This window comes from Aedes albopictus, chromosome 2 (genome assembly GCF_035046485.1).
Source record: "Aedes albopictus strain Foshan chromosome 2, AalbF5, whole genome shotgun sequence".
In the NCBI taxonomy this organism is placed as follows: domain Eukaryota; kingdom Metazoa; phylum Arthropoda; class Insecta; order Diptera; family Culicidae; genus Aedes; species Aedes albopictus.
In genome coordinates, this window is record NC_085137.1 from 362,036,058 (window position 1) to 362,060,129 (window position 24,072).

The window sequence follows — 24,072 nt, forward strand, 5'->3', positions numbered from 1 at the left end:
AAAATCGCAGGCGGCACCGCATAGCATGGCGGCGGTGCGCGGTGAGCTTCAACGATCAAGATGCGCCAAAGGGCCGGATGGAGATGAATCGAACCATGCGATAGATCACGACGAATGCCATTTCTAATGGAGCAAAATGAGCGAAATTATTTGCAATCAATTGGAAAACAGATTGCGCCGTGCCGCGCCGCACAGTTGTCTGTTTCGTCGGCTGGGAAGTTTGATACCGAGGAGCGCTTCTCATCTTGCATGAGCCATAATTGCGTTAAATTTAGCAATTATTGAATTATGGATTACGTGCGAGTCCAGAGGTTCATCGAATCGATGAGGGAAATTTCGGCTCGTGATATGCGATTATTGCCCACTTGCACCTTACCAAATAGGTAAAATCTTTTCACCGCCCAACTTCGATTACCTGGACGTAGCAGGTGACAAAACCAGGATTAGAGTCCGTCCTATTTTTGAGAGCCCTTCTGCCACCATCACTTGTCATTGTTTTCTCAAGTGGTGCTCATTAGGATTAGAGTGCTGTCTAGCCATATCCGCCCAATATCCTTCGTCTCCATTAGGCAGTAGTAAAATTAGCTGTTACCAAGAACTTCACTTTTATTGCCACCCTACCTGGGCACGTGAGATAACAAAAGAGTCATACTTGATGGGCCTCACGGCCCATTACGGGTAGAAGTTTTGCGATCCAGAAATGAATTGAGCTCAGCCTGGGGAAAACCCCCATTCAGGATTTGCTCATTTGCTGTGGACACAAACAAAGGAATCGTCAAAGAAATCCAGAAAAGGGAAAACCCCACATTTTTATCAATGTAGCAAAACGCAGGCAGACCGGCGGCGGCAGTGTTGGTACTATGTCTACCTTTTTTATAATCCTGTTGTTTTGTTTTTAGTGCCTGTCATAACGAGGTTCCTTCTCCAAAGATGCTTGTTTTTATAACTTTTGTACCCAACCGACATTTTAGCACTTCGGAAAACGGCTCGTTTTGTATTTAGAATCGTTGGTAGATAGTACCTATCGGTTGATAGGAAATTAAACGACGACATTGTTCTTCGGACCAAATTCTTTGAGGATAAGTAAGTGTAGCGAATGAATTGTATCACTATTTAGGGCGAAAATACTGCCCAGCACTGTGAGGCTCGAGCTTGGACTATGACTTTAATTTCGGAAAAGGAAGCTTATTCTGGCAATGGGGTAACGCTTAAAATCGTTACAATACGATGAAGTTTGATCCCGTAGGCTACGGGGCTTACTTAAAAATTTCAAACAGCTGGCAAATGCGTGAAAATTAATGTTTATTAATGAAATTTTGAGGATCAGTTTATTTTTAGTTGTACAATTGCGCTGGAAATCCAAAAATTTTGGATCCATCTGGAAAGTTTCATTTCGGTGGGCGTCTGGGCCAGGAGGGGTAAATGTTACATATCCTTCCTTTTGCAAAGCCACATCACACGGTGTCAAAATTTTGATTATTATCGAACTTTCATGTACCTCGGATTTTTCTTCATAGAATGTTAGAATTTCGGCTATAATTTATAAATGCGAAATTTTAAAATATTCTATCGGGGAAAATTTGAGTTAGATGAGTTTTTAGCTATTTTCCATACTAAAAATCAATAATTACTATTTTAGCCCAAAAAACGTCCCACACAAAATGTATGGAAAAAATTTCGCCGATGAAATATTTTCTAGTTTTCAGATTATGAATATATAGCCCAAATACTAATCATTTTCGAAGAAAAATCCGAGGTACATGAATGTTCGATAATAATCGAAATTTTGACACCGTGCAGGAGGTTCAACGCCTACAAATGAACCATGCGCAGCATTGTGTGCACGTAAAATGTCGTGACTTTCATACTGCTCTTAGTGCCGTAGAGCAACACAACAATCGCCACGAGCTAGAGGTTGCTGGCAAGCGATATAAAGTGCAGCTATTGATGGCTGACGAACGAGTTGAGGTCAAAGTGCATGACCTTTCTGAGAATGTGACCGACGCCGAAATTTCGTCATACTTGGAACAGTATGGGGAAGTATTCAACATCAAAGAAGCAGTTTGGGGTAACAACTATGATGGGAAAGGAATTCCGTCTGGGATACGCGTTGTACAAATGAAGCTGAAAAAGCACATCAAATCTTATGTCACCATCAGTAGTGAACAAACATATATCAGCTACAAATCGCAACCAGCATCATGCCGCCACTGTACTCTATTGCTACACACTGGCAGATCGTGCACCGAGAACAAAAAGTTACTAGCGCAAACGACATCTAGCAATGCAGAGACCAGTGCCAAATCAAATTCAAAGAACGAGGCTGGAAATATACTCATCCAGCAACAAAAGCTTCAGAAACAACCGCATTGTAAAAGAGCTGCGAATCAGATCGACACCACCGCTGAAGATAGATCACCACCGTCGAAAAGAAAGGATGATAAAATCGTGAATATAGCTGAACCAGAGATTGTGCAAACTGAATTTTCTACCGACGACGACGATGATGTTGATGACAACGGCAACGCGATGGAAACGAACGCTACAGATGAAGAAGAACCCGATCCCCATGATTCGGAGCGATGGATTAATTGGTTATTGAAGCAGCGTAAAAAGAAAAATCGTAAACATGAATTAAATTGTAAGAGTTGAAATGAATAAATGCCTGACCTGAATGACTCTTTTTGAGTTAAAAGGTCATTAAACTAAAAAAAAAAAAAGCTTAGGGTGGTTCAAGAAAACCGATTTTCTGGCGTTAACTTTTTCAGTTTCGATTTTTCATCAAAGTCGCTCAAGAAACACTTGTAGAGCATTTGAAGACGCATCGTTTCGTGCGCTGAAATGGTCGTTATCTTAAAAAATCATAGTTTTTAAAAAGGGGTTATGGTGGGTTGGGGCAAACATAAAAAATATCTTTTGCCCGCATTCAAAAGAAGAAATGTTCTTATAAAACATATCAAAAAATTAGAGGGTTGTTATTTTTGTAACTCAAGCGAAAAATATTTGAAAAGTGCCTTTTTTTTCTAGAAAATCATCAATATCTTTTGAACGGAATGACGTAGCAACATTCTCAGCGCACGAAAATGTGCGTTATTGAAAGCTCTAAAACTGGTTCTTAAACAACTTTGATGAGAAATTTGAAACAAAAAAGATAAAGCGTTTAAACTGGTTTGTAAATTTGGCTCGTGGACCACTGTGCAGTGGTTTTCCATGGGTTTCAAGGGCGTTAGAGATTCAGAGTGGTAAGGGGGCCCAGGAGTATTTCAAGGCGTTCTAGGAGGTTCAGGAGCAACCCACGGATTTTCAAGGGATTTCAGGGTCGTTCCATGAGTGATCTTGGAGGTTGAGTGGGTCCCAAGGGTTTCCAGGAGTGTTTCAGGGGCTTTTGTAGGCATACTTTTCTTCTGTCGTTTTTGCTTCCAATCAAATCTTTTCAGCCATTTTTGCATATAGTCACGTTTAAAACAATTTCAGTCCACTAGAGCTCTCTTCAAATGAGCGATTCCTTGTCATTTAAATGAATTGTCACTAGCTGGGACTAGCTGGTCACAAAACACGAAAAACCCGGAAAAAATCCACCAGGTTGAAAAAATATCTGATGTCGGTTCAAAGTCGGGTCAAATTTGATCAAATATTGGACCACTGTTGGACCCACATCGGATAACTGTTGGGTCTATGTTGGGTTTGGTGCCCAAAATAAAAACAGGTGAATGATAGGTTTATGTCGGGTTATACGTCATCAGTTATGAACAAAGCAACAATTAACGAGTACCGTCCAACATTAGGATGAGCTAGCTTAAGGAAGCGACCAACATTTGGGTTACAGACTTCCCATACAAATGTTATATTTTCCCTTAGAAAATGGAATTTAAGGGAATACAAATTCAATGGACAGTATAAGGAATAAGTATATCTTGACTAGACGTTCACTGGATATTTTTCAACTAAAGTGGAATTATGCATGGAAAAACAAACGAAAGCCAAAATTCCGGTACTAACCGTTCAACAATTGGCGAATTACCCTAACAGTATTTTTCCTAGTTTTATATTTCAAAAATATGTACTGGGGTCTCCGTTATCAATTTCAATTGAAAGATTGGACAATTTTAATTGTTTTGGGTAACCAATAATTTTTTATATCAGCGAGAAACGCATTTTCATTTTGGGGTAACTTTGATAGTGCCTTGAAAAACACATCAGATCCCAAATATTTATTACGGATGGCAATTTTAAGAGTATCAACGTGATGGGAGAAGCCGTATGTAACATATCAGATTGAGCTTTTATTTAAAAAAAAAAAAAAACATAGGGAATTCTAATAAATTATACATTTAAAAGTGACTTTGTGTTTGTGGAGTCCTAAGTGAAAAACTCAGTGATTTCAGCTATCAAAAATAATGATCTGTACGTGCCTAACTCTATACAAAATTTCAAATAAATCGGTTTGAAATTGACTTAGTTATAGCGGCAAGTGCCCAAAATTGGTACACCTGCCCAAATGGTACAAGACCCTAACTTCCAATTTTGAGCACAAAAACGTCTTGAGCACTTAACGACATCTGAGCACAATGTTTGCATTTAAGAAAGATGCAGGATACTCACCAAAATTATGTAAATCACACTGTCATCAAATTTAACTGATTTTCATTAAAAAAAAAAACAAAAAAAAATTGATGGGGAGGTGGATACATTTTTTTTTGCATACTGTAGGTAAAATCTCACGCTTCGATCATATCATCATATGGCACTAAATTCCACACCTGTCTGTTGAACTTCATGCTAACGTCTTCTAGAAAATGGTCTCACCTGCCCACACGGAGAAACTCAAGTACCTAAATTTGAGAATTTTTAAACTCACTTTTGAGTTCTTTTTTGTCTTCTCACTCATTCACTCTCTTTGCTGTTGTCAGAAAGCGAAGGGCAAATCAACCCAACTTTGACAGTTCGGTACAGCAAACCAAAATTGGATTAACAGCATTGAACTCAAATTTGAGTATTTTGAACTAGCAGTTGGATGAAAAAAAACATAGCCGGTAGGTTCTTTGTCATACGGGATCAAATGTAAATAATCCCTGAAGGTAGGCTATTTCATTCAAAATTACCTGGCTTTCGTGAATAATATGATTTTATACACAAAATTGAAATGTTATCCTTAAGTTTATGACAAAAAAAATTACACCTAGCGTGTCTTAAAACCTTTTACATGCGCACGTAAGTTAAACGCAAAAATGATAATGATAAAGCCCTTTGAAACATTCTACGCTAGTCTTATACTTCTTAACACCCTGGCCCGGCATAATATACAATAATACAGAGAGCTATCCACTTTTCAGATGAAATAATTTCAAGTTCGACTGATGCACGGTGTCAAAATTTCGATTATTATCGAACATTCATGTACCTCGGATTTTTCTTCGAAAATGATTAGTATTTGGGCTATATATTCATAATCTGAAAACTAGAAAATATTTCATCGGCGAAATTTTTTCCATACATTTTGTGTGGGACGTTTTTTGGGCTAAAATAGTAATTATTGATTTTTAGTATGGAAAATAGCTAAAAACTCATCTAACTCAAATTTTCCCCGATAGAATATTTTAAAATTTTGCATTTATAAATTATAGCCGAAATTCTAACATTCTATGAAGAAAAATCCGAGGTACATGAAAGTTCGATAATAATCAAAATTTTGACACCGTGTCCTGCGGGCGAAGCCCTATGGTCCGAAAGATGAACTTATGGACATCTTCAAAGCTCGGTCGCTTTTCGAAGACTTTTAAATCGATTTTAAAAGTGTTCTCGCGGAATGCAACTGCAGTCATCACTAGCGCACACAATATTCCGCATCAAAGGGGAATAATCCAACAGAGCACAATGCAAACACATGTGTATGAACTGAGAGTTTCAGCACAACTGACCCTAAGCTTATTCTGAAAAATACCTCTATATTGGTCAATTTTAAAGCTACATAAAAAGTGTCTTCAGCAAACTTGCTCAAAATTGATAGATCTACAACTATTCCGAAGAATTTATATAGTTATTCTTACAAATAAAAAAAGTTTGATTCCCAATTCCTTTGAAAATATGGACCACCCTAATTTTCATGTATTTTGAAAAGTGGGTGTTGCGCTAGCAACCAGACAGATTAGAAGAATTGGTTCCGGTTTCGTAACTCGTGTATTTCGTGATGGAGTTATAAAATCCCTTTGGGAGAAATTCATGTTTCTAGGTTAGTTTAGCTGATTTTACATGTGCAGGTGTCTGCTACGGAAATTTGTGTTGTATGTTGTTTGGATATGTAACAGAACTGTTAATCAGTAAATACTGGATGCTGACTACTTACGTTTAGTTTCCTTCTACTGTTACTGTCTGTCTGTCTGTCCTAGCCACAACGGTCCGTTTTGTATGCGTACTAGTAGTTATTACTGTAAATGCATGTGGTTTTGGTTAAACTATTCAGTCGATTTTACAATACAACTTTACCTCTTCTTTGTAGATAGTTTTAAGAAATCACTAGTTTAAGTAGACACAACACAGCACTTAATAGTTTGTGGCTAATTTTTGATAGAATAAACAATATAAAATCTTAATAGAACGAATTCAATTTTCTTTTCTCAACCTCACCTAATCGATCACACTTTAACTTTTACAGACTTGCCTTTTGTTCTGTTCTGCCTACTCACGCGGTCTGTCTGTCAGTCAGCTTGCGGTCTGTCTGTCAATCATCCGTCAGTCTCCCGTCAGTCAATCCGTTGATGACAGTTCAGGGGTCAGGGCCGGAGCTACTTACTGTTCGAAATCAAGGTTGATGTAGAAGGAGGTGCGTTGCATTCCGAAGGGTTGCAACAGTGGGCCTTATATTTAGGAACAACTTTGTAGAAGACCATATAAATCTAGAAAATCATTTGAAGGCGCTGAATGCATCTTGCCTCGTAAATCTGTTCCGTGGACCATTGTGCACTGGAACCTTCCTGAAGCCCGCTGGAACACCCCTGGAACATCCCTGGAACGCCCTTGAAACCCCATGACATGCACGGTTAGGTAAAGAGGAAAAAAAATCTGGCAGTCATGCTAACCTTGTACGTTATGCCAGTGTTCATCATTTGGTTCATGGATGCATAATGAAAGTGTGATAAGAAACATATTTTTTTTTCAAATTATACTACAGTAAAAATGTGATTTTGAACAATGTTAAACTGTTAAGGATATCCTTCCAATTCTTGTAACTATGGTGTGCCTTTGATATTTGTAGTCGATTTGCCCGCATAGCTTATTTCGTAACAACAATTTCTTAAAATTAATCTTAAGAATTGTGCAGTTTTCGTGTCATCAGCGGTACAAAATTTTCAAACAATATTTTTGACGTAAAATATGTATAATTTTGTAACTTAATTGGAGCAATATCGTGACACACATGTATATGCATCTACATCATACGTTTGCGATGAGCAAAAATTACTTAAGTAAGATTTATAATAAAATTTTCAGAAACTGTTCAACAATTAGCGAATTACCCTACATGGAAAAATATTAGGGAAACTTGTTGAGAAACTATCAAAGTTACCCCGTTTTACGGTATGCTATTTGCAGGAAGACCTCCTATTCGTATGGGAAATGCTCCAAAGATTCATATGGCTGTTATTTCAAGGATTCCTCTAGGAATGTTTGCAAAAAAAATCCTTCAGAAACACACACACATCCACAAATTCCATTAGGGATTTCTTTAAGAAATTCTTAACAAATTCCACCAGCGATTCATGAATTCCTCCAAGGATTCTCTCAAGAATTCCTTCAAGGATTCTTTAAGGAAAATCTGCAACTATTACTTGAATAACTTGTTCAGAAATCTCTCCTAATAATTTTCTCAAGGATTCTTGAAGTATGCCTTCATAGATCTTCGAATATGTCTCCTAGTATTTAATCGAATATTTATCAATGAATCGTTTCAAAAATTTCTCACAATGTAAGAATTTTTTCAATTTCCCTGAAAAATTTCCTCCAAGAATTCAGGTATTTCTTCAAAGATTTTCTGGAAATAAGTATTCTTTCGGGAATTTCTGCAAGAATTTACGTTTTAATTGTCTCCGCTATAAAACAATAGGAAGCAATCAGTGAAGTACTAGATTGAAAGTAGTGAGCTGGATTTTTGTATGGTGAGATGATAAATTCTCCATTTCTGCAATAAAATGGTGCAAACAGCGTGGGTTATATGATTTCCTTGCTAATTTGATGATGTTTGAGCAAAAGTTTGAGTAACTGTGTTGTTCAAGTTGCAAGAAATAAATAATACAACAACACAGTTACCCAAACTTTTGCTCAAACAGCATCAAATTAGCAAGGAAATCATATAACCCACGCTGTTTGCACCATTTCATTGCAGAAATGGAGAATCGATCATCTCACCATACAAAAATCCAGCTTTCAATCTAGTACTTCACTGATTGCGTCCTATTGAACAATATTGCTGAAGGCATATGATTAAATAATTATTAGAAAAAAAACAAGGATATAATGCTCTCATTTAATTAAGCGCCGCTGCAATGCAGTGGCAAACACCATACTTTTCACTTTTTGAAAGCCATAGTGGTTTCTGCTTTTAGTAGTGTTGCGTGTACGTACACGCTGCATTACACGAACACCATTTGAGTTACTGGTTGAAAATAGTAAACAAAGATCAGCTGTTCCCAGCAAAATCAAATGGGCATATTTTCAACCAGTAGATTTGCATTAGTGTTCGTGACACCGCACTGCGAAACCACTATTAGCTCTCTGTACAACTTTAGTGGTTTGAATCAAGTGACAGAACATTTTTAAATGCAATGTTAATTCTTGAGTAGTGTTTGTAAATTCATCATATTCACATTTGTTATTCCCAAGTAACTAGTAACAAATCCGCCAAATATTTTGGGAGTTCTAATGACCCAAAGTTGGAAATTGCCGATAGCTAAATGTGAAAAGAAGCTCCGCACGATGGGGCTTTTATTTTAGTTTTATGATTGTTATAAGAATCGCTTGTCTATTTGACTTAAACATGTCACTTAAAATTATATCCAAAGGGGATATAATTGATGATTGCCATAAACCATAATTTTTTATTAACACATTCTTTTAGCGAAGGATAAATTTCTAAATCTATTTCAAAACCTCGCGTTTTATCTTGCCCCGGTGTACCTTTAATAGAGATTTTTTTTACTAACTTTTCATCGAGTTATTTGGCAGTCGAGTATCATATTTCAAAAAATTTCCCGATTCTGAAACATGTTTACTATTTTCATTCATTTTTTTTTATAGCGATACTGGCATTTATTCTGTAGATATGGCAATGACTGTAAAACTGTGTTGAAAAATAAAACTTTTTTTTTCTTATGATTTTCTAATGAGGTGATAAAGTAGATTGTGGTGTACCTTTGAGCTCCATTGAGATAAAATCGCTAATATTCTTTTACGATTATATCTTTGCAAGCATGTTGAAAATCTATGGTGAACTCAGGTGATTGTGTTCATCTTACATTATAATGGGACTTTGAGGTTGAGCGGTATTTTGAAGAAAAATCAGCAAAATTGTATTTCTCTTTAGGTAACTAATTTTCTTTAAGAATTTAAATAAATTTAGCATCAATGTGACCAAATGTTCACGAAAGGTATACTATCTCATTTGGAAATAGGGTATTGGCTCCCTTATTGAGCATGTGGCTCCCTTTTTCATCCTACGAAAAACAAAGGATTGAAGCGCTATTTGTTTTGTTTCTTATTTTTATTTTTTTTTTGTTAGAAATGAGCTCCCATGCAAACAAAAAGAACGGAATCAATCGGTGCCGTAATCGCTAGTTTACGAATATGGGAGCGGAGGCACACATTCCCTATCATGGGGATGATGATGTTTTGTTTTGACATAAAACTCCAACGACAGATGTTGATGCATGCAAAAAGCAATCAAATGACACAGATGTAATGTTAGTACACTTCGATGCACTTTAGTGTCTAAGTTACGTTAAAAAATACCATTCGCAATGTAAAGATGTTGCAACGAGCGAACGGCCGCTGTAGATGATTTCCCATGAAAATAATGCGACTGGCCGTTGGTTTTTCGGCTATATCTCTAAAATTGTAAGAGATTCCATTTTGTCGTCAAGGAACGAAAGAAAGAGTCCTAGTTTTCAAACACAGAAATGTTTTGTTGAAAATAATCAATGATATAGACGGTACTTTTATTAGCATTTTTAGATGTTTTTCTCCATGGTCAAAAATTTTCAAGGAAACTTCAAGGCGACGATTTCACTAAAACAGTTATTCTACGATGCATAGTTTTTGAGATAGGTAAGTGAAACCAATTCGGCAGGGCTCCTATTTTGGGCACTTTTCTGCTATAACTCAGCCAATTTTAAGCCAAGTGACACAATTTTTGGAACGCTGCGAGATATGTAGAGTATCTAACCGTGTACAAAATTTCAAGTCAATTGGTTTCGAATTGACTGACTTAAAGCGAAAAGTGCCCAAAATACCGGCCACTGCCCAAGTGATTCGCTACACTATGACTTTGTTTTCATGGGATGTTTTTGAAAATTTTGAAAAATCGTGAAATTTCATCTAGCGCTTTCCGGGAAAATAACCAACTATGATTTGTTTGGACTCCATATTCTGCCGTAATTCTGCAAAGTGACGTAAGCGCCATTCAAAATTTCGACATTTTTTGGTATATTGAATATAGTATCTGATGAAAAAAGAACACTGTGGAATGCCTGCTGTATTAGTATGCAAGATCTAGTCGTAATCAATCACCTTTGGAAAGAAACTTAGAGGATGACCAAGAGTTTTATGCATAATAACCAAAAAATGGGCCAAAGCTATCAATGTCACTTACGTCACTTTGCAGAATTACGGCAGGTATATGATCATATATCCACGACCTGTACCTCTGGTGAAATTTTCATGAAAATCGGAGAGCATTCGGCCCAAACTGTTCGATAATAAAACAAATCCCCTTATGTGTTAATTATTTTAATAAGCATGCTAGTTAAACAAGAGTATGGGTGGAAAAAAGTAGCACTGTAAGGACGTGGCCTGCGCCGTTATTGTACTATCGAAGAAAGCCTCTGAAGGTTACACAGTGGAAATATTGTCTACTCCCAGTCAATTATTCGGTTGATTAATTGTGCAACTGTCATTGGTTCAGGTCAATCATGAAGTTGCAACCATAGATATGTGCAGTCAGTCTAAGCTAAGCTTAGCTAAGTATGTGTGGGACAAAATAGCTAATATTTTTTTTCCCGATTAGTGAAAACAGCACTTCTGTTCAACAACTACCGTCAAACGGGGTTATTTGCAACAACAGTGTAACTTGCAGCACGATGACATACATTGAATGTAAGCTATTTTCTCATAATAATAAAAGCTAGTATGCTTCACTGCTTAGGTTATCGATTATACCAATTATCGTTTTAGTGAAAAAAAAAAACAGTTTTGTTTCTTTGTTTATTGTTAAGCTACACTGTTGAAACGGTTTGCTCATTTTATGCCATAAAAACAAGTACGCCCGACCAGAAGCTCCTAACAAGATTATAACAAAATTATTACAACCGTTGTTAGAAATAACACAATTTGATATAATTTTGTTTTAAGGATTCGTATATGTGAATAACCATAACAAAATTGTAACAAAATTTATTATTATTAATTATTATTATTATTATTTATTAATGTTGTATGTTTGACGATCTTGACATAAAGAGGGGACGTGAAACTTGTTAAAAAAATCCACTTTGGAACAATCCAGTGGCTTCCCTCTCCTCTTCTTGGCGTAACGTCCTCACTGGGACAAAGCCTGCTTCTCAGCTTAGTGTTCTATGAGCACTTCCACAGTTATTAACTGAGAGCTTCCTCTGCCAATGACCATTTTGCATGTGTATATCGTGTGGCAGGCACGAAGATACTCTATGCCCAAGGAAGTCAAGGAAATTTCCTTTACGAAAAGATCCTGGACCGACCGGGAATCGAACCCGTCACCCTCAGCATGGTCATGCTGAATACCCGTGCGTTTACCGCCTCGGCTATATGGGCCCAGTGGCTTAACATAGCTAAAAAGCCGCAGAAGTAAATTTCGATGGCTTAGGGAGTCCACTACTAGTACCCAAACCCTAGTTATAATCTGCCAAATTCTTCCCAAATCAGCAGTGCTTTGTAGGGTTTTAAAAAACATACTTTCTGCTGGAAGCTGTGGCGAAGAACCTGTTGACGTAACAGCACAGTATTTTCTAGAATCTAGATGATGTTGGGTCAGTTTTGTGGCACAATTGTTAAGTCTTGTTTGGTGTGAAACAAAACAAGTAAACATTGACAATCTTCTCCTTCATCAGATCATTAGCTTTTCCTTCTTCTCTGTTAACCTTAGTTTTGTATTCTTACGTGATAGGTAGTCGGGTCTTCTTCTTCTTTATGGCTCTACGTCCTCACTGGGACTTGGCCTGCCTCGCTTCAACTTAGTGTTCTTTGAGCACTTCCACAGTTATTAATTGAAGGGCTTCCTTTGCCTGCCATTGCATGAATTTGTATTTTGTGAGGCAACTACAATGATACACTATGCCCAGGGAGTCGAGAAAATTTTCCCGACTGGAACGGGAATCGAACCCGTCGTCTTCGGATTGGCGATCCATAGCCTTAACCACTAGGCTAACTGGAGACCCCAGTAGTCGGGTAAACAACGTGACAAAAGGTTTGGAACTTTTTATCAGACCGTTTTCAAATTATAGTAGGATATCAAAGATACAGTAGACGTTCGATAACTGCAGCATGTTAACGTTTCACTTAGTGAACAAAAATCCGATAACTGGAACGCCTGACAGTATCAACAAACCATTAACTGACGTTAAATGAGCATGAACTTCATCCGTCTGTTCATTTGGACTAATATGGCGCACCATTTTGGCATTTGGAGGTGCTTGCAGTTAAAAAGCATTGTAGTTAAATCGCTTGTACTGACCGAACGTCTACTGTAATAACCTTTCTGAAAGTAACCGTTTCCGAGATATTCGGAATTTAACTTCATGAGTCTCTTAATATGTAAGAAGATGCGCTATTTTCATAAGTTATTCGATGCTTCATCAACAACATTATGTTATTTCCAACACATTTGTATATCCCAAAAACAATCACTCATTTGGTTGGACGAACAGTTCGTTTGTAGAAACGATTGAAGTTTCTAACGGGAAATGATGATAATGGGTTGTTTTTATCGATAAATTTCAAGTAAGAACAAAGACATACAACTTTGGAATAAGTGAATTCTCAGTTTGTAAATTAATCATGTGTTTTATTGTTTTAAACAAGTGCCATTTCTGCGTGAGCATCCCTATCAACCAGATTCGGATTTCCTTTATAGTGCTTTATCTGACAATAGCGTTCGCCATCGATTCAGTACAAATCGATATCTATCGATATCGAAAATCTCTCACTGGTTGACCGGGATGTTTCAGGCAATAAAACCTTCAAGACGAATAGAACAATCCTGTCGATAATACCCAAAGTCATTCTATCTAAAACGACGGATATTGCATATGCTGCAATTTGCGATCGGACGAACAATGTTTCCGTTACATGGAACTACGTTTTGTATGCCTTTTAATTTTACTTTTGAGTTGAATTTTCACAAATGACGTATCTTTACACGCGAAAACATTAGATCGATTACAATAAATACCAAAACAGTACTGCTGTTCTAATTTCGCCAAAAAGTATACCAATAAGTAGTGAATGTTATTGAACATGGAGAAAGCAAAAGTGGAACTAAATAAATATAACATGAAATTTGTTTATTCTACCTATTTTGCTTCGACCTTAGGGAGCATATATTAAGTACGTCACGATAAAATTGGAAATTTTCAAACCTCCCTGCCTCCTCCAAAAGTGACGATAAAGTTAATGGATGACCCCTTATGTGATAGATTCCATTTCATTGCTTAAAATAAAAAAAATGTGGAATATAACTAAATTATATCTACAGCCGTTATCATATCTGCATATGATATAATTGTGATAGATTAAAACAAAATCACTAACGTCTATTATACGTTAACGAGCTCAATGTGACATCATACTACCCCGCTCGTGTGCGTCTGACAAAAAAGGATATGAATGAAAAAACTGGAAATACGTAGAACCAGTGAAGTTCTATCACCGCCCTCTTCAAGTGGTGTGATGGCCTCATTGGCAAAGGCGTCAGATTGCTGCCGATGGTAGGTGTCTTGGTTCAAATCCCGTCCGGATCAGAAAATTTTATGACGTACTGGAAACTTTTTTTATGTTACCCACTTTTTCTAAAAATAGAATAACACACTTAAAAATGTTTACCCAAAATGAGTATAAAAATTAAGTTTTTACCCTAAAAGGTTGCCAAGGAATTATAACACAATTTGTTATAATTTTGTTAAATTCTATCATATTTCATGGAACAAATTTTCACACTTGTTCGCTACCTAGCGAATTCTATCATATCTATCATTTCATTATCCACTTTGATCTCTGCTCCCTTATACTTATGAGTAGAAAGAGACCGATATAGCCACAAAATCATCAAGTCATGGAACAAGTTTTGTAATATTTTTGTTATGATCATAACAAGAGTTATTACGTTTTTGTTCTTTTCTTGTGGGAAGTTTGTTAGAAATTTTGTTATTTTAACTACTAACGGTACATGTTTTATAACAACCCTTGTTATAACAAATTACTGTAACAAAATAACACAGCTTGTTATAATTTTGTAATGTCCATCTAGTCGGGTAAGTCTGATGACTTTGCTCGTATTTAGGGTACCTAATAGTAAGCTTAGCTGAACGATAAAAGTTTGTTAAACTTATTGAATAAGTAATGTAAAAAATCATTACCATATTCGACATGTTCCAGACACGAATGCCACATAAGTGGTAAAGTGTCTTTAATAAATATTAATAATAATAATATTCGACAACCACTGTGGGGTAACTTGGAACAGTTGAAATTAACAAAACTTTCTATTATTCATTTTCATTTCACGATATTCCAGATAGAAATAAACAAAATTGATCATGTATTAATTACATAACGTGCTCATTTTCAAATGTCGACAAAAATTTCACAATTGTTACGAATTGACATATTTTGAAACTTTATTCAAGTTTCACCTTCCTGAAAGTTTAATTTAGTTTATGGACGTTATAAAATGATCACCAATATCAATCCTGAACCTAGATGGAGTTGATAATTTCAGATGAATGCCCAAATGTCAGTTGATTAGTGTACATCTTTTCAATGCATTTTTCATGAATTATATCGAAAATTGATAATACTACTAAGTACTAGAATTGACTGTAGACTTTGGTCAGCCCCTCCCCCCTCAGAGTCCACGTAGTTTATGGACATGTCCAATGCTAGTGCAGTTCAATGGTAGCTTACTTAGCTTCATGTCTAGTGTTGCATTTTTTTCTTTTTTTTTATCTGTATTAACGAGATTTTTAGCCCTTAGCTAATTCATCTCGGGACCTTTACTTCCCTTCCGAAGGAAGAACTCACATTTCGAGAGTGGGATTCGATCCCAGGTCCTCGGCGTGATAGTAAACCCAGACAACCAGTAATCGTATAAGATGTTGCATAGATGTTAAAGTGGATTCGATATGCGTACATTTTACATGCGCCTGAATGGAGGCATGCACGCATATGGCCTCCACTTATCGTCTTATGTAACATCTTATACGATTACTGATTGTTTGGCAAGTGTTCTAACCATCACACCAGGTCCGCTCCACCCATTGTGTTGCAATTTGTCCCACAGATTGGGTAACTTGCAACAAGCATGTACTTCGCTCTTCCTGAAAATATATCTTTGAAGAAAACCTGGAAACTTCTCAGGAAGTTTTTCCAAAAAAAAAATGTAGCTGATGTTGCGAGAAAAAAATAAAAATGGAAAAAATACTGCAAAATATTTAAAATAATTTCAAAACTCAATTTAAAAAGAACGAAAAAAAAAAATAAGTGTCTTATGAAGCTTTCTAAAACCTCTGGAACAATGTCCAAATTTTAAAACTTTTAAAACGTCGTAACATTATCTACTATTTTCATTATTTTTCGAAATCTTAGAAAGCATTTGTTGTTTTCTGTAAATCAAATCAATAATCAAAATTATATAAGTGCCTTTGATGCCTAAACTTTTGCTTTGAATAAAAAAAACTGACTTTGAATCTTTGATCATAACGATGGCTTTGATGAGAAATGGATGGAAGCCTTATTATTAAATTTCTGTGGAAGAAGTTTCTGAAAAAAATGGACGATTTTGTAAAACACAAAAAAATGCAGAGATTTTTCACAAAATGTTGATAAAACTTTTGACGAAACTTAGAATATTTTTTTGTTTTAATAAGCAAAATTGATTGGCAATTGACAATTTCATTTATATTAGAACAAGCCAGAAGGCTAAAATGTTCAGTGCTCCCTGTATTCACATGTTTATCTAAATTTCGAGATGTATTCATTTTATTCAATTTGTATGCATACACCGAGGGATACACAACAACAGAAAGACTGGACAGTGGACACGAATCTTAACACTAGTGTAAATTGTCGCTAACGAACATCAAAATCTTCAAAATTAGTTTAATTGCTTCTGTTACGTTTGGATTCAATAAATCCTAATCAAGTACCTATCTAGATTAGAACGAAATAAAATCACAACTCAAAACACGGTTGATATACGCGTGCTAACCGATCACGAATCAACCATAGGGACAAGCTATTTACATTTCACGCCATTTAATAAAATCAATTCAATATCCCTCTTCACCACCAGAGTCTCCAACTCTCACCCATCGACCACGCTCAACCACCACCACGAATCACGCAATCCCTCCTTCGTGGCACCAACGCACCATCAATGAAGTGGTATGGGTACCTAGCAAGCCGTTGCTGGTGTTAGTCCGATGGGAGGAGCTTAGCCCAGCCTTGCAACTTACCGCAGTGTTGGTAGAGAATCGAACCGGTTCGACCAGTCAGTAGATGCCTGCAGTCGCCGGGGGAAAGAAAATGAAGAAAACTGCAACGTAGGTCGTCTTAACGGCTTCGGTATTGGATTACAAGGCGTTTTTTGTCGCCCTCCTGCCCTGAGAAATGCATTCACGAAATCAAGGGAAAACCGACGCGGTGGATGAATGGATGTGGATGAAGGAGAGACTTCGATGGAAACAGGTTTTTGGCCGCGAAGACTATTCGTGCCTGTGTGCGTGAGAGAGAGTATGTGTGCGAGTGTGGCGGAGATGGCGAAGAACGAACGGACGGACAACGGCGAGCGAAAGAAGACGAGCAGCCGAAGAAGTTAGCACTCGAATGTTTGTTTTAGACGAAACCAGTTGTCGAGCGAACTTGGAAGTGGGTGGACGTGTGAACCGTAGACGCGTTGGTCGGTGAAATTGATTTTTTTTTGTGTTCTGGGGTTACAAGCGTTGAAGCGCTGATTGAGAGAATAATTGAGGCAGTTGAAACTTTTGACGTGACGTGAGAAGGTGGCGAAGTTCTGCGGAGGTGAAGAAAGTGCACTATGACTAGACGAGTTTGGAGAGAGGGTGCATGAAGGTTTATAGCTGATGAAGAAGCGTTCCTGTGAAGAGTTGTGCGAAAACATTGCGTGACTTGTGAAGTGAAACCCCAAAAGTGAGAAAGCGGAGTGTGTTGGCTTCGCAAAAGGATTACACCGTAGGACTTGAGTTAAATAGCGAATTTGAACAAGTGATTATTGTGCTCGCAAGCAAAAGGGGGAAAAGTTTGAGCCGTCGTCGTCGCAGCCATGACTGAACTAATGGATTTAAGAATGCACCACCACTTGGCGCTCCAGACGGAGATCTACCGGCAGCGGATGCTACAGGGATTACCAGGTATGCTTGTAGTTCTTCCAGTAGAGTAGGAAAGGCGAATTGCTTGGGGGTGAGGTGTCGATGCTATCAATCTTCGTCACCCGCCACGGTTAGGGTGAATCCCGTAAAGGATGGCACTTAGCAGCTGCCAATTAAAATTCCTCCTTCGGGTTTAGCCTGAAAGGGCATTTCCATATTTGCCGTCGGAGAAAAACTGAACCACATTGCTAGCGTGCCTGAGTAATGTTTTAATTGGAAACTCGTTCAGAAGCGAGCGGAGAGAGTACACGGCCTTAGGCAGCCTATCGTTGCCCATAGTTCATGATACCCATAATTAGACCTAGTTTCGTGGAACTCTAGAACCATTTCTGGTGGAGAACTCCGTGCAGTTCGATTGAGATTGAATCGACTGCCGTAGACTTGTTGAGCGAACGTCGCCGTTAAACACTGTAATTAGCACCGTTTAACCATGCCGTGTTACAACAGTTCACGGATCGTTGAGTAATCCAATGAATCGATCAGTTAGGATGGGTGCACGGTTTCCGTGTGAGTGGCGGGAAGGTGGAAGCCATGTACCGTTACCGGGTCTAGGAGTAGGGGGAGCAAGAGTTAGCATTAACGAGCACCTAGTTAGCTATGCGGGAGGGTGGGCCAACTTGGTTATTCGTGGATAGCTCCATCGAGAGTTTCCGTTTGGTTTTAGGTAAACTGCTCAAGGGCTTCGGGAGTTCAACGACTACAGCAAAGATGATGATGCGATAATCATAAATCTCATTTCCGGGAGGTCGATTTTTGCAAGTTCTCTTTTGAGCTGCTGCAATACCTCACGATTCATACTATTGAGTGAGTAGGGTGGAGCGTGCTACTGAAAGATAATTTAGACCACCCGGATCCAGCAACGAAAACAATGTGAAAGCCGTCGGCTCTTTCTCCTACGATGGGAACGGTTGATTGATGATGGTACAACAAGCGAAGCAAATCAATTCTCAACGAAGAATTAGAAGTTGACGGCCTCACAGATCCGACACTAGAATAGCTAGGGCAAACAGCACATTAAGCTGTGAAATGAGGATCATTACAGCGGGAATTCATCCAAGGTGTTAATTGTACCACACATCTGACTAATTGTCTGTGTTTTCTCCTACATCCACAGATCCCTATCCGACGATGCTACCAGTTCCTGCACCGAGGCCTCTGATGTTGCCTCCGCGATTCCCGCTGCCTTCGGAAGTCGACATCAAGTTGCAGAACAAAGAACTCTGGAGCCAGTTCCATCGTATCGGAACCGAGATGATCATCACCAAGAGCGGAAGGTACGTAGAACTGCGTAGATCGTCACGTTGATCCAGATATCGGATCTCGTGGTGCGAACAAACCTGAATTTCACACAGCTTTTAACACTTGACCAGCCTTGGCGCCAACGTTTACGATCCCGACCGTCGGGAACCTTTGGGTCGGGCTCGATGTTTGCTCAGGTTCTCGGGAAGCAACCACTTCAAAAGTCCCATTCCGGCCTGACTTTTGCTGCCGCCAGCGGCCGTCGTTGCCACTACTGCTAGGAGAAATCATAACTCTCCCTACCTCCGCACAGCTTCGGCTCTCCCCGGCCCCTGTGTTTTATTAGGTGCCTTTTTGTTTTAGCACAATCATAAATTGCTGCTGCCCGGTTCCTGGTGAGCGACGGTGTCTTCCTCGCCCAATTCCCTATGAAACCAGAAGCAGACAGGGAGAGAAAGAGATCGTACGTGCAGACTACGGCGATGGAGTCGTTCGTTCGTTCGACTGGCGCCAATTATGTTTACGGTCGTTTTGCACTTCGTCTGTCTCTCGTGTTCGTTCTTCGTCTATTCGCTAGAACCCGACGTGTTGGTTGAAGCGGACAGAACCCCGGTAAAAACCTCAAGCCCAATTTTTCCGCATGCGGACCAAATTTATGACGTTTTTGTCGATTTATTTGCCTCGAGCTGTCTTATGTCTGGCGTTTGGGCTAGGGGCCTTCCATGTCAGAACCCGACTCAAGTGGGCCAACAAGTGTTTGTCTTGTCGATGGATGAGCAGACGACTCGATCGCTGTGATCCGTTACAGGTTAATCAATTCGGATCACTTCGCTGCGAACGAAATCTTGACACCAATTTCCCAGAATCTCACCTAAATCCGAACAACGCTCTATCAGTGATTTCGAGCAACGAACAACCCGCAAGAGACAGCGCTCCGGGACACGGGAGAAGAAGCGAGAAGTCATTATCTCAGCGGGAGTTCTTGTTCCGGAGCTGAAGCGGACAAACCGGGCCCGAAACGAAGTGTTTATTGTCTACGACGCAACGGGTGGGCGGTGCGTATTTGGCGCCAAAGCTCGATCAGTCCCGAGGGACGCAGCCAATTTACACGATCTGATTTATCAATCAAGAGTCTTCGGCTATAGCACAGTCCCACGGAACTCATCTGGGAGTAATTAGCTTCGGAGAAATCTTCCCAAGACACCTTCGTCGGGGCAAGCTGGTTCAGAACCGATGCCCATGCGGGCCGAGATATTCAAATTTTTACGATTGCTCACTAATCATAAAAGTGCACGGAAACCTTCGAATCCACGACGACCTCGAGTTCCCCTCGTCCAGCAATAAAGCACCCCCTCTCAGATGGACGAAGAATGAAAAATACGAAAGAATAATTTGATATCAAATAAAATTTAATTAGGCACAACACCCGGAGAAGCGCAGCCAGCTCAACTGGGTAACTGAGCGTGAAATCATCCACCAAAAGAAATGCTAATACGGTCCCCTCTCTTCTTCTCGGTCGATTTCGGAGGTTCCCAAGGTCGTCCCAAAGTGTTAAAAGCGACCCGCATTTTCACGGCTGTGCGCCTTACCTCACAGACCAGCCACTCTAACTCTTCCACCCTTCATTCTTCTCTCCCCCTCAACAGGCGAATGTTCCCCTCGATGCGCCTGTCCATCAACGGCCTCGAAGCGGACGAGAACTACTGCGTGCTGATCGAAATGATCCCGATCAGTGACTGCCGCTTCAAGTTCAGCGGTTCCCAGTGGGTCCCGGCCGGTGGTGCCGAACCACAGAGCCCCCAGCGGATGTACCTGCATCCGGACAGTCCGGCGCTGGGGTCGCACTGGACGTCACAACCGGTGGTCTTCAACAAGGTCAAGCTGACGAACAACACCCTGGACAGTAACGGACATGTAAGTATATTGCTGAATTTCCTTAGATTTTGACATATCACTTGAAACATGTCGTTGGTAGCTGTTACTTGCAATACGCTTAGAAAAGTTGCAAATGCTACCCTTACAAATGAATTTTTAACGCGTGTGTTGGAACCTAACACATGTTCCTTCTGCACTTTAGAAAATACATCGACCGAATGAACTTATTATTGAAACATTGATGTTATTTTAAATTTATTTTCTACTGGAGCTATTATCTTTGAGAGTAAAATTATCGATAAAACCATAAATGTTTCAGTTATTATTATCGTCTTTTTGAATTTTTGATATGTATGTATAAATTCGCGTCGAATGCTCTGATTGATAAGTGAAATGTCATCTCAAATTAACCACAGCTGCCGCCCTTCTTCTTCTCCCAAACATCGTCACTCATATTTTCTCCCCTTATCTCATTCCAGATTGTCCTCACCAGTATGCACAAGTACCAGCCCCGCATTCACATCATCAAAACGTCGGATCCTTCGCAGATCCCGTGGTCACCGCAGTCGGCCTTTACCTTCCCGGAGACCGAATTCGTCGCCGTTACCGCTTATCAGGTATGCATCGCTCCGTCATGTTTCCCTTTTTTCTTCCAATCCACCGCGTGCGGCGTCCGTCGTCGCCAAGTCGAGAGAGAGTAAAAACCCTTTTAATCGCAGCCCGATCGCGGTTTGGCTGTAGAGAGCTTTTTAGCGACCCTGGAGATCCATTAGAGAGTGAGATCTTATGCGGCAGCGTAGGGGCGGCACTAATGCTTTGATTCGATTCCCAAAATCAAAACCTGTCGATCTTGAGCAAATCCCGTTCACGCTTCAACGACTTCATTTGAGGATCGGCTCCTCTACCCCATCCCTAGACTCATAACCTCATACCTTGCCGACATTCCGCCGCAACCAAAAATCCCAACCGCCGGCGGCCGCTGCCTCGTCCGATAAGCATCTTTGGCTCGCTCTCTTCTCTGCTGCACGTCTCTGATCCTTTTTTTCTCGTCTGCTCTTGGCTTCTTTCCCGCACTGGCTCGCTTATTCAAAATTAATCTCATTGTTCTTCATCTCTCCCTCTCTGCCATCATTGTTTACAGAACGATCGTATCACCAAGCTGAAGATCGACCACAACCCCTTCGCAAAGGGATTCCGAGAAACCGGTCAGTCCCGCTGCAAGCGGAAAGCGGGCCTCATGAGCAACTCCCGCTCGATCGACGACTCCGAAGAATCCGGAGGCGAATGCGGACCCGAACCCAAGCGCCAGCGAACCCACAGCGGCTCCCTGGACGACAGTGACATCTCCGTCAGCGACAGTTCCAGCAGTGGCACCAGCTCCCCGGTCAACGTGGACGACCTGCACCACCATCGAAGTCCGTGCCCGTCAACGCACGAAGACTTCCTCCGGGTGACCCACCCTTACCAACAGATGCTGAACCCTGCCATGGCCGCTGCCGCCGGATGGATGGACCTCATGCTACCGTACTTCCAGCAACCTCACCACCCCATCTCCCCCGCCACCCATCCTCTGCACCATTTCAAACGCGACTTCCCCGTGCTACCCGTCTCCCCCAAAGCCCTCGAACGGTCCGTCGAATCCTCCGCGTCGAAGAAGCTCGGCTTCAGCATATCTGCTATTCTCGGCTACGATCGGTAAACTCATGGCACCCTCGCGCTCGTAAAAGGTGTTAATCACGGCCGCGAGGGGACTGCGACCAATGCAACTCAAGAGACTGTATCGCGTATGTTGTACAGAGACCGTACCGTCGTCGTCGTCGTCACAGGAAAGAGCAAATCACAAAACGAAAAAGAAAATAAAAACGGGTGTAAATTAGTTCCTCACACATTCACACCTGGATGCGATCTGGTGGCGTGCTGGTCTGGCCTGGTCGCCATCTCCGCGCCCGGTGCAGTTCGTCGGAATGGAGGCATTTAAATCCCTCCGGGACTACGGGTCCCATCGTCGCCGTCCGATGATGGTGGGTGATGGCTATGCAAACAGCGTGCACCGGCGTCGGCAGCGACGAAGGGGACAAGAATAATCCCGTTTGTGCGAGTGAGTGGCCACCAGTTGCCACACCACAGTCAAGAATCGGTGCCATTGTAGCAGCGGCGCAGCCAGCATCTCGAGTAGGTGATGAATGTGTACCTTTCTGTTTCCATCTCTCTCTTTCTTCAGTTGGGCATTCAGCTCTGCTGTTGAGCTCGTTTTCTCTTGTTTATGTAGCGTGTGCAATTATGAGCGAGGACGAACACAGAACAGCTTGGAAAAGATGCTTGAAGATTAGAAGATTTCCCAAAAAGTGTGCAAGATGAATAGCTTGTAAGAACTGCTGGCAAAAACCATAATTGTTATTTATTTGTAGAAATGAGAGGGAAAACCGAAAGTCAAGTGAGTACTGCTTATCTTATAGGTAGATGCATTTGTAGATAGTCTATAGTTGGGTAAGAATGGAATGCGTTTTTTATGTGTGTTTGTGTAAAATTTGAGACTTCGCAGATAATCGCATTAAGCTTTATTTTTTAAAAAGAAATCACCTCAAAGAAAACAGTACGATTGTAAGAATTATTGTTCGTTATTGTAACAACCGAAGACAAAGAGACTGTAAATTAAAATAAACAAATATGAATTCGATACACTCGACTTTTTATTACAATTGTTGAAAAACTCCACATCCCCTGAAAGAAGTCCAACGTTTCTTATTTTTAAAGCATAAAATAAGTGCTTTAGTAAGAGAAAAGCGCACATTGGACGTGTATCACAGATCTTCGACGAAGCATCATCCACCGTTTAACAAAAAAAAAACTTTTCTATAAAAATAGGGTTTTTCATGCAAAGGTAGGTATTTGAGTGATCCACTCTAACTATTTTAGTATTCATTTACTCGTACTCATAAAATTACTCGCCGGGACAACATAAAAATCATTCATAAATGTGATTTTATCATTACTATAGGTGAACGGTGCCAAGATATGTGTCCAGAAAACATCATTCTAGAAGCCAGGCAGG

The 24,072-nt window shown here is 39.9% G+C and overlaps 2 protein-coding genes across 2 annotated transcripts in view; one reads left to right on the plus strand and one right to left on the minus strand.

Annotated features, from left to right (window-relative positions):
• The window catches only part of LOC109430237 (T-box transcription factor TBX6), a 436,935-nt gene that overhangs the window by 170,480 nt on the left and 242,383 nt on the right, over positions 1-24,072 (minus strand). The window lies entirely within an intron of this gene.
• On the plus strand, positions 16,638-23,697 carry LOC109622619 (T-box transcription factor TBX6). Its single transcript, XM_020077016.3, has 5 exons — positions 16,638-17,888; positions 19,021-19,180; positions 20,792-21,059; positions 21,500-21,637; positions 22,162-23,697. Exons 1-5 carry the CDS (start codon positions 17,801-17,803, stop codon positions 22,717-22,719), a joined length of 1,212 nt encoding a protein of 403 aa, XP_019932575.3. The 5' UTR covers positions 16,638-17,800; the 3' UTR covers positions 22,720-23,697.

Coding starts and splice junctions, on each gene's coding strand:
- LOC109622619 (XM_020077016.3), top strand. CDS start 17,801: ATGACTGAACTAATGGATTTAAGAATGCACCACCACTTGGCGCTCCAG. Junction 19,181..20,791: donor ATCATCACCAAGAGCGGAAG/GTACGTAGAACT, acceptor CCCCCTCAACAG/GCGAATGTTCCCCTCGATGC. Junction 21,060..21,499: donor CCCTGGACAGTAACGGACAT/GTAAGTATATTG, acceptor ATCTCATTCCAG/ATTGTCCTCACCAGTATGCA.